The sequence below is a fragment of the Saccostrea echinata genome, unplaced genomic scaffold, assembly GCF_033153115.1.
Source record: "Saccostrea echinata isolate AGI-Se365-2 ecotype Australia unplaced genomic scaffold, CSIRO_AGI_Sech_v1 ptg000066l, whole genome shotgun sequence".
NCBI classification, from domain to species: domain Eukaryota; kingdom Metazoa; phylum Mollusca; class Bivalvia; order Ostreida; family Ostreidae; genus Saccostrea; species Saccostrea echinata.
This window is the reverse complement of record NW_026889815.1, coordinates 512,385-527,449: the sequence shown is the minus strand read 5'-3', so window position 1 is coordinate 527,449 and position 15,065 is coordinate 512,385. Positions and strand designations below refer to the sequence as shown.

At 35.4% G+C, this 15,065-nt stretch overlaps 1 protein-coding gene across 1 annotated transcript; it reads right to left on the bottom strand.

Moving 5' to 3' along the window:
• Positions 1 to 937: 937 nt before the first annotated feature.
• LOC133176118 (uncharacterized) lies at positions 938 to 4,592 on the bottom strand. The gene is made up of 3 exons (XM_061311282.1): positions 4,356 to 4,592; positions 2,000 to 4,064; positions 938 to 1,911 (listed from the first exon to the last, which is right to left on the bottom strand). Exons 1-3 carry the CDS (start codon positions 4,590 to 4,592, stop codon positions 938 to 940), a joined length of 3,276 nt encoding a protein of 1,091 aa, XP_061167266.1.
• Positions 4,593 to 15,065: the final 10,473 nt, after the last annotated feature.

Here is a 15,065-nt window from a genome sequence, read left to right as displayed (position 1 = left end):
GGAAGGTGGGAGCACATAATGAACAGCAACATACGTGTCCACAAGGGAGTAAAGCCATTTGTAATTCTCCCTCTAAACAAATGTGACATTTTCCTGCGGCCTGAATCTCTGTAGAGGTTTGCTCTAGTAGAGGTTTAATTTCAGGTGAAACTTTGTATCCCACCCGGAGTAAATGGTTAATAAATACGATCATCACCCACTCACGTCCTTTATAGGTATTGATGTAAGGACAATTAGGGTTCCAATAAGCATGTTCTACATAAGGATCGTCTGTAGGTTTCCAGCAGTTTAAAGTCATACCACAATGAAAACAGATGGTCTTATCACTCACTCCCCTGTAAAAAAATCCGGCTTTGGCTAGGTTGGGTAATAATCCTTTTAAAGACCCGGGCCATCCCTCTTTAAGAGCAGAGCATAGTTAGGGTAATGAGGAACCCCCTCTGGCTCCCTAGAATGATTAGCCATGACTGAAGTGTTCAAATATGTTTGCCCCCTTTTTATAACCCCTTCATATTTTAGGGGTTTTCCCCACATAAAATAAAAACACATTTTGAAATACAGTATGTTTTTAATAACCATAAGGTAAAGTATTATAATCATTCATTAATTGTCTCTTATCATAGACAATTCTATATTGTTTTTCTAAAGGTACTGTCTTGACTTCATGTTGACGAGTCCTCTGTATTTTGTAGGGATACGAGACTTGGATTTCATCCATTTCTTTCTTGAGCATTTTTTCTAATGTCTCTGGTGACACGATATTGGAAGCCCGATAATTAAGAGTCAATCCTTTGACTTTACACACGGAATTTCCCTTGGATGTGAGGTAAGCATAATTTTTAGGACCTCCTGACATGAATTTGATAATGTGGTCCCCGTCTAATTCATCAGTCCATTCTCCAAAACTGTGGCCAAGGGTAGGATTAAATTGTCCCTCCTAATGTTGGTATATGATACTGTCCGTATCGAAATAAAGGACCCGATTTCCTAAAGGTTGTAAAGTCTCGTAGAGGTGTAATCGGGCATGAGCGGTAGTGAAACAGGCCAGTACCACGTTTCCGAAGGGACACTCTTCTACAAATTCCTGTTTCTCTTGATAATTCACCAGCATCATGTCCGATTCGGGCTGCTCTTTATTTTCTAAGAGTTCTAGCCCTTTGAAGTCAATGGTCGAATCTTCTAAGAGTTGCTGTAATTCCTCTTCTTCGGTCAAGTATCGAGTTTTAGGTAATAACAGGCGTTGAGCGAATTTTCCCCACAGGCAATTTAAAAAGAGTTTGGCTATCGTTCTTCGCACCGGATTTTTTTCTATACTTAACAGATCCATTCTAATGCCTTCTCTGTCTATGACTTTACGAATGTAATCTAGTTTTTGTTCCTCCGTCTGACAATCAGGTGGGAATCCAGACGCTTCCTGTTTGATCTTTAAGAAGGTATCGATGTAAGATCTGAATAAATCTTTACTGCTTTCTGGAAAATGCCAAACCTCGTAAATCCGCTCTAAAGTATATCCCATGTCTAAGGCTTTATGTAATTCTGTAGTCACCCAAGTACCTGTAAGACTGCGTTCCTGGTCTGTGTGTTGACATCGATGTTTAGAAGTAGAGTCCTGTCGTTCCGCACAGGTTCGGCATAATAGAAATAATAACTTGCCTCCTGTGCGATAAGGTAAAACGGGGTGATAGAGGCCTCGGGGTGGTAAGACCCGACAGTGAATGAGGCCGAAATAAGTTCTCACGTCCTGGAAGTCGTCTGTTATGATCTGAGGATGGCCTAGGGGAAAAGGTCTGTGTTTTAAGACGTAAGGGTATAAGGAACAGACGTCCAGGTATCTCATGTCCCCCTCCTCACAATACAATCTTGAAGCATTTGTGCGGCCTCCGTACAGGGCTTCTCGGGGGTTCAAAGGATCTGGAATGTCCAGGTCTCGTAAATAATTCTGTAATGCCACCTCTCTTTGTACTTGTTGATCGAAATCGTGTTCCCAGATACTATGTACGGAATACGGAATACCCCATTTCCTCTAAGACCGTATTCCTCCTTAAAGTTTCCTCGTGTAATTCCTGGTAAGTAAATTGTGTCCGGTGAGGATGAGTTTCGGTCTGTAGATTCGGATAGCAGGTAGGGCATCCGTGCCAATAGCATCCGTGAAATTCGTAGATGGTACGAGTAGCTTCCTGGTATCCATCTACGGTATAACTTCCGATCTTGACTTCTCCTCCGTTTCTAGCATGTCGTATGTGAGATCCGCTCTGGTGACTCATCCAGGTTAGCCACCGACAGGCTTTGGCGGAATATTGACGCGCAGGCTGATACCCCATGTTGGGAATGATGGCAATGGTATCTTGGGGCATGAATCCTCGACGGTAAGCTAAATTGGCCGCACTGGCAAAAGTGATGGATTCCTGGAAGGGGTCTACATGGACTAAGGTCTTGAGAGTGGCTCGAAACTGAGCACAGCATCGTCGTAAAATATCGACGTCTGAAATACAATAGTCTAAAAATTCCTTCTGGAAATCAAACACTTTTCCGGCTTGTTGTTCATACCATTGGTAAAAAGCCTGTCGTCCACTTATAGACATGTCGTCCGGATTGTAGAATGCTGCAGGTGGATAAGGCCCCACATAATTCTGGTTCTGTTCTGTATTAAAAAAGTGAGGGAAATACCCTTTTTTCAGTTCGGTGAATCCGAAAGCAGAGGGCATTTTAGATAAAGAAAAAGGTAAAAAATTATAAGAGTCGATGAATTTCAATCCGCAGATTTGCATGGATAAGATTTTACTGCCGTTCATGATGACTGTAGGCGTCATGCAGGCGGAATGCACCAGGTAATTTAAAATGAACTGTCCATCATATCCTTTGAAATTGTGGGCAATGATGATAGCCTCGTCGTGTAATAAGGCGGAATTCTTATTGCCTGTGTCGGGCTGTAATAACCAGTCCATGAAGTGTTTTAAGGTATCTGGCCCTTTAAACACGTGTTGACGGGGTCCCATGTGTCGACAGTGAGGACAGTGATCTTCTATGGGTAAGTGTCCGCAATGTTGACATACGCGGTGTGCCACACATAAATTAGGGACGTGGATGCCGTTTTCCTGTGTACATTCGAAATCGAAATAAATATAAAACTGTAATGTCTCTTTGCCTTTCTTTTTCTCAGGCTTGAGTTGAACGTAGCACTGATGATCCGTGTCTACAGTTTTCTTACAGATCTTACATTGTTTCTGTCCTCCGCAATGATGATGAGGGAGTAACATTTTAGGCATCCATTTCTCACAATGCTCGCATCGTCCCATTAAACTGCACACTGTTGTGGCCGTATTCTTACTGTGAGGTTTTAAATGGTTTTCGTAGCAAGTTCTGCTCTGAAAAAATCCCTGGCATTGATAACATTGAATGTGGCTCCCGTCTGGAGGGCAGGGCGTGTCCGTTAAACAAAAGGAACAGCGGTAAGGACACTTGGTACGATGGCCTGTAATGTTCCTGTACCCCACATCGCAATGATCACAGTAATATGGGTTGCCGGTCACAGCTGGCATAGACAAAATGGCATCGTAATGATGATCGTTTAACAAAACATTTAAACAAGTTCCATCTCCGCAGCCTTTGTATATGGGCTCTAAACTGAGTTTAGAGGAGTTGGACTTAAACTGATATATTTTCAGTCGATAGAGAGGGGCTAACACCTGTTGTAATTTCCCCCATTCTTCGGGTCCACAAGGCTGATGAATATCACAGCCGGCTTGTTCCATGAGAGCTATAGCTTCGTTTTTCTGGTCATTAGCTCTTACATCACCCTTCCGCATACGTAGCCATCGTTTTTCCCATTCAACTAAACTCTCTGGATTTTCCGGTTTTTGACTGTGTAACCGGGTGACTACAATGGCTCGAGCTAAACAAAATTTATCCCAAGGATTGTCGATCTGAACGATGCATCGTTTATTCTTTTTAAAACTCTCCTTATTGACCATCAGGTGTTTGGTATTCTGTCCACCACTGCCTTCTGGATATTTGACATGAAACATGTCGAATTCCATAGACCCGTCTCCCAGTTTAAAATCTTTCTTGGATTGTTGCACGGCTTCTATTTTGTTTAAAATGAGGTCCTCGTTCAAATGTTTACATTGCGTAAACTCGTACCAAATGTCGGAATCCAGAGAAGGGTGGTGAATGTTCAGGCGTACATAATCGTTAGGGTTACACTGCATGTGATATTTGACATTCTGTAGCATGTCTCTAAATAATCGCCGAACAAAGCCTCTGTTTTCCTCCTCTGGAAATTCTTTAAAATTCACACTGTAGACATCTTCTTTAGCTTTAAATTTTCTGGAATGCTTAGCTTTATTGAGTCTCACTTGATAATACTGGGAAATGGCCTTTGGCTTCTGGGGTGGTGAATGAGGTGGTGACGAAGACGGAGAAGGTTCTTCTTCTTCTTCAGGTACATTCCGTAAACGTTGTAAGTGTTGAGCTCGGTTGGCTTTGGCTCTCTTTAATCTTTCCATTAATCTCGCATTTTTTTCCTGAGAACTAATTCTCTGGTTCTCTGTCGAGAAATAATTCTTTCTAATTCTTTCTCCCGTTTTTTCCATCTCATAAGTTGTTGTGCATGTAACAATTGTTTCAAGGCACTATCAAAATTCATCTTGATAGATCTGACAACAAAATGAGCTGAAAGTCGGAGAAAAGCTGTATTTATAGAGTGTATGACGTCACAATGCCTAGGTAGCTCGATGATCCAAGACTAAGTATTGAGACGTACACTGTACGTACAAAAGGGTATATAAAGCAGAGCTGGAAATTTTAGGATCAGTCTTAGTGGGCACTTGGTACTAGACAGACGTAAAAAAATATGGCAGAGGAAAAGTCCATGAATTTACCTGCAACTTTACCAGAGACACAGGATAGTATTGAAGGAAATGAAAGAAGTTTGATATGTGATATCTTAGATCAAATGACCAATGTAATGGAGATACTTCAACAGACTATTTGTGAGTTTAAAGAAGACATGATTACTGAAATTCGTGTGTTTAGAGGAGTGATAATGAATGAGATTGGAAATCTAGAAAAGAAAATAGAGACTAGTCAGGATCAAAAGCAGGCTAACAACAAGAGGAAATTTCCTACTACCCAGACGGAGAAGACCCTGAAACTCCAGAAGAAAAAGTAAATATTATGTACACATTATTTGAATAAATCATCTTACACACTTTTGACTGTGTTATTGTTTTTTCCGTTTTCAGAAAATAGAGAGAGGTTTGCTCTGTGTGAATGACACACATGACGTCACAATGGTTAACTTGAATCGATGCCAAGATTGTGTGTGTATTGCCTAGGCCTGACTCAGCACAAACGTAGATTAAACGTAGACCCCTTTTTTACTTGGGTTTTTCCAGGGTGTATACTAGATTGAACCGGCCAGGGGACCAAAAAAAAAGTGCACTCAGTTGACCCGCCTATCCAGGATCTGGGGAGACAAAAAGTGCACTCAGTTGACCCGCCCATCCAGACCCCTTATACTACTTACACCATTTTCAGTGTTACTATCTAGGATATCAGCACCAGGGTATACTCTTCACATTCGTTACACGTGACTGCTTTATTGTCACGGGTATCGGCATGGAATGACGACCCGTGTTCGTGCTGGTTATCTTGCATTGCCTTTGTTTACATTTTATTGCAGTTACGTGTATTAGTGTGTGTTTGTATACTGCACTGAACTGTGCAACTGTTGTAAGTCCCTTTGGTATCTTACTATCCTGCATTAGAAGTAAACAGTTATTTTTGTCGCTATGAGTACTGTATAGCATACGTCCGTCTACACCGGTGACGATTGATTACACTGACCAGTGACTAAGCTTACAGCAAAATGCCTGGGATAAACAGTTTTGATTTGTTGTGTTTACTTTCCAATGGATTTGAAAACCACAGGGAATGAAACTCATTTCGCCATCAGCATGAATTCATTATAGCATGTTCGTTATAACCATGTTTTTCTGTATAGATATTTCTTCTCTTACATCATGGTACATATTGTATAGATACATTTTCCTCATTGTTTAAGCCAGTGATTTAAATCATTCACTTATTATACTATGGTATAACATAGATTTAGAGTTTGATGCTAGCCAGATATCTTTTCATCTTGATGATGTAACATTAAAACTGTTCTCCTTCATTTCAAAACAAATTTCACAATTTTAAAATTAAAACCTTAATATATGAAATTTACAGTAATATTTTCTATCAGTTTTTCTTTTCTAGATGTGTACCACCTTGGTAAAATGTTCAGTTTCTGAAAGTATAACAAACTCTTATATCATCTTTTCCAAATTTTTCTTCTACCACTCCTTAGAAGCAAATTGTGCTGTAAGGCACAATATATTTGAAGTAGGGGACAAAATAAAGGTTATTTTATGTTTATTGTAGAACAACACAGTATACATTTAAAATTTTAAGTTCATGGAAGCAATAAAAACAATATTCCCAGTGTCTAAAAATTGCAATTCATTTATAGTCAGTGCCAATTTAACTTAACCAAATTATAATTAATAATAAATGGAATCACAAAATGTCCCGTAACAACTTTCAGAATTTTTTGAAATGGTGTAATGATGGAATAATCAGATTAATAGTTTTACAATTCATGTCCCATATTCACTGCTTTTTCACTTGTTTGATAAATTTATGTCCACAAAGTCAAATAAATAGAATGGTGTTTGCATGAAAAAGTGAAGCTTTTTTTCTTGACCACTAGCAAAGTTTCTTTCAACAAGTTCACTTTCTTGAAAAACTTTTTTTGTAAGTTTTCACCATTACATTACACTGTCCATGCCCTCTACTCTTAGGAATGAAGAACATTTCTCTTTTTTTTTTTTTTTTTTAAAAAAAAATCATTTTCCAAACAGAATTTTCTTTGAATCATCATTCTCGGACATCACTGTAGATTGCCCCCAGTCATTTGGATGAGACCATATAAACCCAGTTCCAGTGTCGCAGAAGGTGCTGGCATGAAAAAGATCTCTTCCTGCTTAAAGGCCTAAGTGCCGAGTACAGGTCTAAATTTGCAGCCCTTCACCGGCAAGTGTTGGCGTCCCCCTATAAATTAAAGATTCTCATGTGGGGTGTTGAAACAACAAACTGTAGACTGTTCATAGCACTCCATTTCTATCAAGTACTCTCATGTTCTTCCACAAAGAGCTATAATAAAGATAAAAGTACATTATACAAAGAAGCTAAGATTTATTCATTGATCATCTTATATATATATATATATATATATATATATATATATATATATATATATATATATATATATATATATATATATATATATGTTTTTTACAAATCTTGCAAAACTTAATTTGGGAAAAACACAGATAATGATTTATAGACTTCTGTTGATAAAATCGGGTGTATTTAATTAAATTGAGATCTTATTTGCACGGGTATTAAAGGATTCAGGTACTTAAAATAAAATTCTACATACCATGACAATTATACAAACTAGTTTACACAATGTACCACTATGATGAATAATGCAATTCATCAAACAAGGAAAAGAATATGTAGTGTAAGAGTTTTAAAATGAATGTATTTTCATGCATAGATCCTCTCCCATACATTATATGTGTTATAATGATAATAATTTCTTCGCTTCTTGAAAGTGAAATTTTTTCTGGTACATACACAAATTTATCTGCACATGTTTTAAAATATTAGAACCTCCGCATTAAAAATATTTAAACCAGATTCGTTTAATGATGTGAATAATACAGAATCAATTATTTGGTTTAATTATTTGGTTTTGTTCAATACACCTCTATGATTTCTTATAAAAGGCACTGTGACTTTTATTTCTGGCTTCCGTCAATTTAGAGGAAATTCGGATTGTGAATTACTTCAATAGTACGTGTATGCACATAAAACCCAATAAAAATTATAGTAAATAGTTACAGTGTATACACCAAACATCATACTTTCATTGTATTATGAAACTTATTTTTCTTGACCAAGTGTTACTACTTACCCCTTTATCACCAATTTCAATAACATCAAGCCGTGGCGAGGCCTCAGCAGTGGACTCCATTACCCATATGACGTTTGGTGATCAGCTGATTCAGATTGAAAAATATCGCGGGATTATTGCTTTTAAATTAATTTAATATTTATCTTAAGATTGAATTGAATAATTTAACCGCAAGAAATACATTATTTGTATTTGTTCCCGACTGAAAAAAGAATATCTACTTGCTGTTTCGTTTTGTGAAAAACGAATCTGTATTATTAGTAAACCAGCATAATCCTGATTTTAAGTAGGTCAATGCTGGTTTTTAAATCTAGGTCAATGCTAGCTATGCTAGTTCTATCCTTTGCTTGCTGATCCTGAACCTGGTAATGCTGTTTTTTAAATGCTGATGCTAGCTCGATCCTGATGCTACTAATGCTTATGCTGATGCTGGTTTATGTAATAAAATTAGTTCCCTGCACTGTACATGGCATGCGTGGCGACAACAAAAATTCCAACAGTACGGGATATTACTCCGAGACAGGAAATCTAACCAGACGTGCGTTGATGTGACAAAAAAATTCAAACAGCTCGTGATTGTTGATGTAGAATGAATACAAAACCCAACAGCCCGTGCTGTTGATGTGAAATTTACATGATATAAACTAATTTAAATATAATGTTAATAGATAAAGGAATTATAAAAAAAAATATTTTTTGAAGCATAATACGTAAAAAGATAAAGATTTGATATTATCTATTTAAAGTATAATATGTTAAAAGATAAAGAAATCATTTAATTTATTTGAAGGATAATATGTTAAGAGGTAAAAGATTTAAAAACTGTAGAAAGTTAATTTATTTAAACACATGGAGTATAATTACCCTGTCCCAATCTTGTCTTTCACTGTAGATCCATCCGATACACTCTATAAATCTCCCTGGTGCAGTGCTTTTGTTTTCATAATTAAGTTCACAGTAATTTGCCCCTTTATAATAACTAACGGACTTACATCGAGATGTCCTGATACATTCGCCCACGCAGTCTAAAATGCTATACTCGACATAGGAGTTTATCATACGTCTATCTAGTCTAAATCCATATTGTAGCTTAGAATACCCTGTAACCAAGCTTCCAATGCACAAGTAAGGAACTCTTAATAAAATAAAAAAGTTTAAGATGCGTGCTAGATTAGACATCTCTCTTCGCACCATTATAACTGGAAACACAGTCTGATCAAAATAGTTATATTGATCTCCATTTAAGATTTTTTTTCTCGATATGAAAAAACAAACTTTTGATTCCCTTTGGATGATAAATTGTGAATTAAATATCCTGCGCTTCCGCCTCTATTCACAGCTCGTTTCCTAGAAGTTAAGTTTAAATATTTCAACAACAAAAAATAGTTCGATCAATTGCTTTTAATTCGTATTGCATTCTACTCCTTTCATGTTCCAAAATCAAAAGAGGTATCGCGCCTTTTCCCAGTATTTCGCCTACCACCAGATTTCAATGAAAAGTTACCCATGAATATTAATGTTTTTATTTTGCGAACTGAAATTCTTGTAAATGTACATTTATTTCATTTTAAAGATTTTCTCGTTAACTTTTGCGCTGTTTCAAGCTATAGATTCACGAGATATACTTTGTAAAAATATACAATATTTTCTTCTATTCCTTCTCAACCAGTCTCTCTGCGTATATATATTTATCACTAACTGTGGAATCATTTTAGTTTGGGGAGGTCAATGCTCGTAGGCAAGCATGATTTTATTGGTTCGAGGATACGTAATTTCGGGGGTAAGTCGTATACACAAAAGATTCAAGGGATAAAAATATATTGTGGAGATGTAAATTAGCGGAAAAGGGTGACCCACGAAATCCACGAACGTTGGTACCCCACAAATACTGATGATTCCACAGTATTTTATTTGTTTGCCATTTTACAGAATTATGTATCAACTTGTTTGTCTCTCGACTTTTTTCAAGATTTTTTGTTTCCATGAAAGATCTAGATCAATATTTGTTTCGGGAAATACTGCTGCATCTTAAGTGTGTTGCCAAAGTATCATCTTTTCTCTTTATGTGTCTTTTCTTTCCAAAATAATAAAATGTGATGTGATGTTACATGTACGTCAAGGTAACGATAAATTAAAATGTTTATGTTAAGTAGACAGATTGTGACAAATAATGTTAACATTAATATGCTTATTTCTGATTTGTATATTACAATGATTTTAAATTAAAGAGGGGGGGGGGGGCTTGAACCCGAGGTCAGCGTACACCATTAGGCTACGCACACTATTGGAAAAAAGTCTGTCTTTTTGGTATATATAGCCCCATATTGAAGTCTTCTAAAAAATAGGTTAACTGAAGTTTATAGTCAATTTTAATATGAAGACCAAGTTAGACCGAAAAGACGTTATTAAAACAGTGTACTATAATGCGAAAAAACTCATTCAAGAATTCTCTGGTTCAAGTTGGTTCAGATGCATAAATCTGTATTTTTTCAATGCTCATTCAATAGATCTCCATATATCCCATGCAAAATCACTAAATTTAATTGCTCTTGTTCGAAAAAAAAATATCAGAATGACTAATTTTGCCAGGTAGTTGTGTAATTTGTATTTGTTTATACAACTGTAGCTACATTTACTTAATATAAAAAAATATTGCAATATTTTTTATGTTCGTTAATATACAACTATTGACTGGGGTTGGGAGCAACATTGATTATGTAAGCCTCCAAAGGAGCAGGGGGGAGGGGGGGGGGCTTGCAATATTTTAGTCCCGAGGAGGCTAACATAATCAATGTTGCCCGAAAACACAGTCAAAAATTGTTTTACTATATAAAGAAAACAAAACAAATCCATCAATTAGTATTCTGATTTCATTCATTGAAAATCAGCAATGATTTAAATCTTTTGCAATATCCAGCCCGTTGATTGATTGTACACGTAGTGCTAGCAAATCCTTAAGTTGCCATTATTGTGTTACTTGTTTTTTTTTTTTTGTTTTGTTTTATTGTGACGTTGTGTTTTTTTTTTCTTTTTTTTTTTTTGGAAGTCACGACTGTATCGTAACGTCACAATAAATCAATCTACTAATCAGAATAAAAATCAATAGTATTGTGGCAAAATTCTCTTTGCCGGTCAATAGTTAAAATTAAATTATGTTCTTTATATGCAAGTTTTTTTTTTAACTCAGCTGCATTAAGAATATTCATGAATTTATTTGGAACATATTGCAACTTTGCTATGTGTTCCAAATATTTTCAGGGATAAAGTCTTTTTACGACGATTTTCAGGGAATATTAGGCTAAGCCAAATATATCGATTAAAATTAAAGTGAAAAATCAGTAGAGGTATAATAATAATTTTGTCGTCTGTCTGTCTACATTTCAAACACGCAGTTCTTCTTGTACTTTTGTTCCGATTTCAATCATACTTGGTATACAAATAGAATAAAACAAGGCTGAAAACATTGAATTTCATAATTTACTCCTCTTTTATTTGAATAAATCGCGGTACAAGTTTGGAAAGTGCAAGGATATATCTCTGTGAACGTAAAACAGAAAAAAAGAAACAAGTTTATGTCCCACTCTTCTAAACCACCATTTTAGTAAAATCCACTAGAGCTACAGCTTTATTATCTAATGATACATAGTTTCATGATACAACCATTTCACGACAAAATCTTATCAGCATGTATCTTATACCAAACTCCCCACGGCACATTAAAAAAACCCTTCTACGTGTCTGCAGAGAAATGATTGAGAGCTATTAACGAGTTTTCAACATCATATAGAGCTAAAATGCATAAGATATTGTTTGGGTATAAACTCTCAAATACCCTCTGGACTTTTCCTTTTCAATTCCATTTTACTGAAAGAAAACTGTTTGCCTAAGGCATACAATGTGTCGAATCAATATTTAATTAGGAGATTTAATCTATAGATAAGAGGCAGTTCATTTTCTTTTTCTCTTTGGGAAAAAAAAAACGACAAAAGCACCTTGGCGTGCCATCCCTTGAGTCAGAATATTCCGTTTGTTGTAAATGACATCGATGTCAAGATCTAGAGCACAAGAATTCAGTCTCAATCAAAATCAATATGTTGAAATATTTTTCAAAACAAAAAAAAAATTGCCAAAAAAAAGTTGTTCAGGATTGTAAAATGCTTAAGAAATATCACTTATGAAATTCCCTGAATTATTAATAGATAAAAAAAAAACAGTATGTAAGATCTCTGTTCTTATTGAAGAAAAAAAAATGAATTCTTCATGAAGGATTTTTGTCTTTATATTACTCTATATTACTTTGTTATTAGTTACAGTACGCTTCGAAAAGAGATTTAGTACGTATGGTAGGCTTAATTGTTTTGTTACGAATAACTTTCTATTCTAAGGGACACTTGGTAAGAGGATACTCTAGGTTACAATATGGATATAGATTGAATAGACATTTGATAAACTCCTATATGGAGTATAGTATTTTAGACTGTATGGAGGTGTGTATCAAAACTATTCGATGTTAGTCGCTTAATTATTATAAAGGGGCAAATTACTCTGAACTTAACTATGAAAACAAGACCACTGCACCGGAGAGATGTAGAAAGAACTGCGTGGATCTACAGTGAAAGACAAGACTGGAGTAAGGTAATGATACTTAAAAGATATTGAATAATTATGGAAGGTAATGAAAACGGTATTTCTTTTTTTTTTTTAAAGAATATATGATTTTGAGAATAGAACTCCACATCAACATTACTTGCTGTTCATATTTTGTGTTCCATATATATTAAAGTTTGTGTAGTTTGCCTGCAAGACAACTACGTCCCTTGTTCGTTACATTAATATATTTACTTCCACTGAATATTTTCTCCTTTATTTCTAAAGAAAACCATTGTCGTTTATCAGTTCATGAACAACACTAGGCATATCACCTGTACAGATTTCTTGATCAGTGGCTGTTTCATCAATGAAACATACAATGACGTACATATCAATAATACAGTAATTAATCTTTTTAATCCTACTTGATATGATTGTTTATACAGATATAAATATAAACAATAAAATGCCTTTCTTTGGTTGTTAGTATGGGAATTAACGTCGCAGCTATTGTTTAAATAAATGTTAGAGCAGCGGCATTACACTGTAAAAGAATGGAAAAAATATCCTATCACTAATTCTGTAAAATGGACGTAAAAGAAACCAAAACGCTGGTTAATTTATACATTCATAAACAAGAGGCCCAGGGGCCACATCGCTCACCTAAGCACTTTGGCTTGGAAAAAGCAGAAATCAGTTCAGTATGGCCCCTCTATACTCCTGGGGGGTTTCATGATTTGAACAAATTCAAATCTACATTACCTGAGGATGCTCTTATATTATCCTTACCAATCATGGCTTTGCTGTTCTTGAGAAGAATTTTAAAGATTTTTCCTATGTATTCCTGTGTAAAACTTTGATCACCCATTGTGGCCAAACCCTACCTCCGGGGGTCATGATTTGAAAACACCTGAATCTACAATACCTGAGGATGCTTCCACATAAGTTTCATATTTTCTAGCACAGTGGTTCTTGAGAAGAAGATTTCAAGATGATGCCATAAATTTTTCACAAATTCGTAATTATCTCCCCTTGGAATAAGGCGTGGCCCTTCATTTGAATAAACTCGAATCCCCTTTACCCAAGGATATTTTGTGGCAAGTTTGGTTGAAATTGGCCAAGTGGTTCTTGCGAAGAAGATGAAAATGTGAAAAGTTTACAACGACGACAGACAACGGACAAATTTCGTTCAGAAAAGCTCACTTGCGCCTTCGGCTCAGGTGAGCTAAAAATGAAAACACATCTCCAACAGACACCACAGATTAAAATGAAAGGTAGTTTCGAGTGAAAAAAATTACTTTTTGAATTAATTTGGGAAGTATATGGAACTAACGAAGATTGTATATATTAAAGGTAAATATATGAAATGAGTTTATTTCATATCATTTAGTTTGTTTGTATTTCAGTGGCTAACTGGGGGATCCTAGTTTCTTATCTGAGGAGTTCCAGGTTTTTTATTATTTCTATACCCCCCGTTATGTCAGTCAGATCAAGACTATCAGAAGGCCCGGAAAAGACTTATTGTCTGAATTGGAGATAACAAAATGAGACAAAGAGAAATTGAAAAAATGAAGAGCTTTTCCTTGATCTTAAAGTCGGAAATATGCTTTCTCAGCCAAAACTTACAATATTTTCCAAGAAATGAATAGTGATAACGATCATAGGAAATATTTTATTTTCTTTTAAAAAAAACTTAGCTTTCAATTGCTTATCGAGATAAAATGTCTTCCATCTCATTAATATTGATCATTGTTGCGACTAAAGATATTGACAAACTGGCTAAAATAAATGATAATATAAGGCTATCTAGTTGACGATCAACATATTGATAAATCATGTTTAAAATTATTAAAATTTTAATTACATCTGCATGCTCAGTATGTTTCAAGTATGTTTCTCATACTTGTTTGTGTGTTGAATATATGCCAAATTTCAAATATTTCACACTTAAAACTGATATATTTTGAAATGGGAGATCTATGTTTCACATGTTTATGAATATATACTCCTAACATACTCTCTAATAAATACAAATTTTTATGTTTGTGCGACATGCTGTCACAATAGCTGTATTAGCTTCCAGCGCTGATATTGATCCTGCAGGGCTGATACGGATATATATCACACCCCTTGCAGATTAAACTATAAACAAGAACAACAACAACAACAAATAACACTTCTTGTGATAACACACCTTTTTTCGTTCACATTCTCTCTAAAAAAAATTGTATTTCATTGGAAATAAATAGTATTTGATATTATAAGCTAGTCCGTGATAATTATTTATTTTTTATTTGCTCCATTAAATGTGTGATGTATGTTATTAATAAGTATGTAATATGTCCTTTTCCATATCGCATCCTCTATCAGCCTGGGATACCAGATATAAATATATAATATTAATATATATAGAATATAAACCAGAGGGTTGAAGGTGAGATATGAA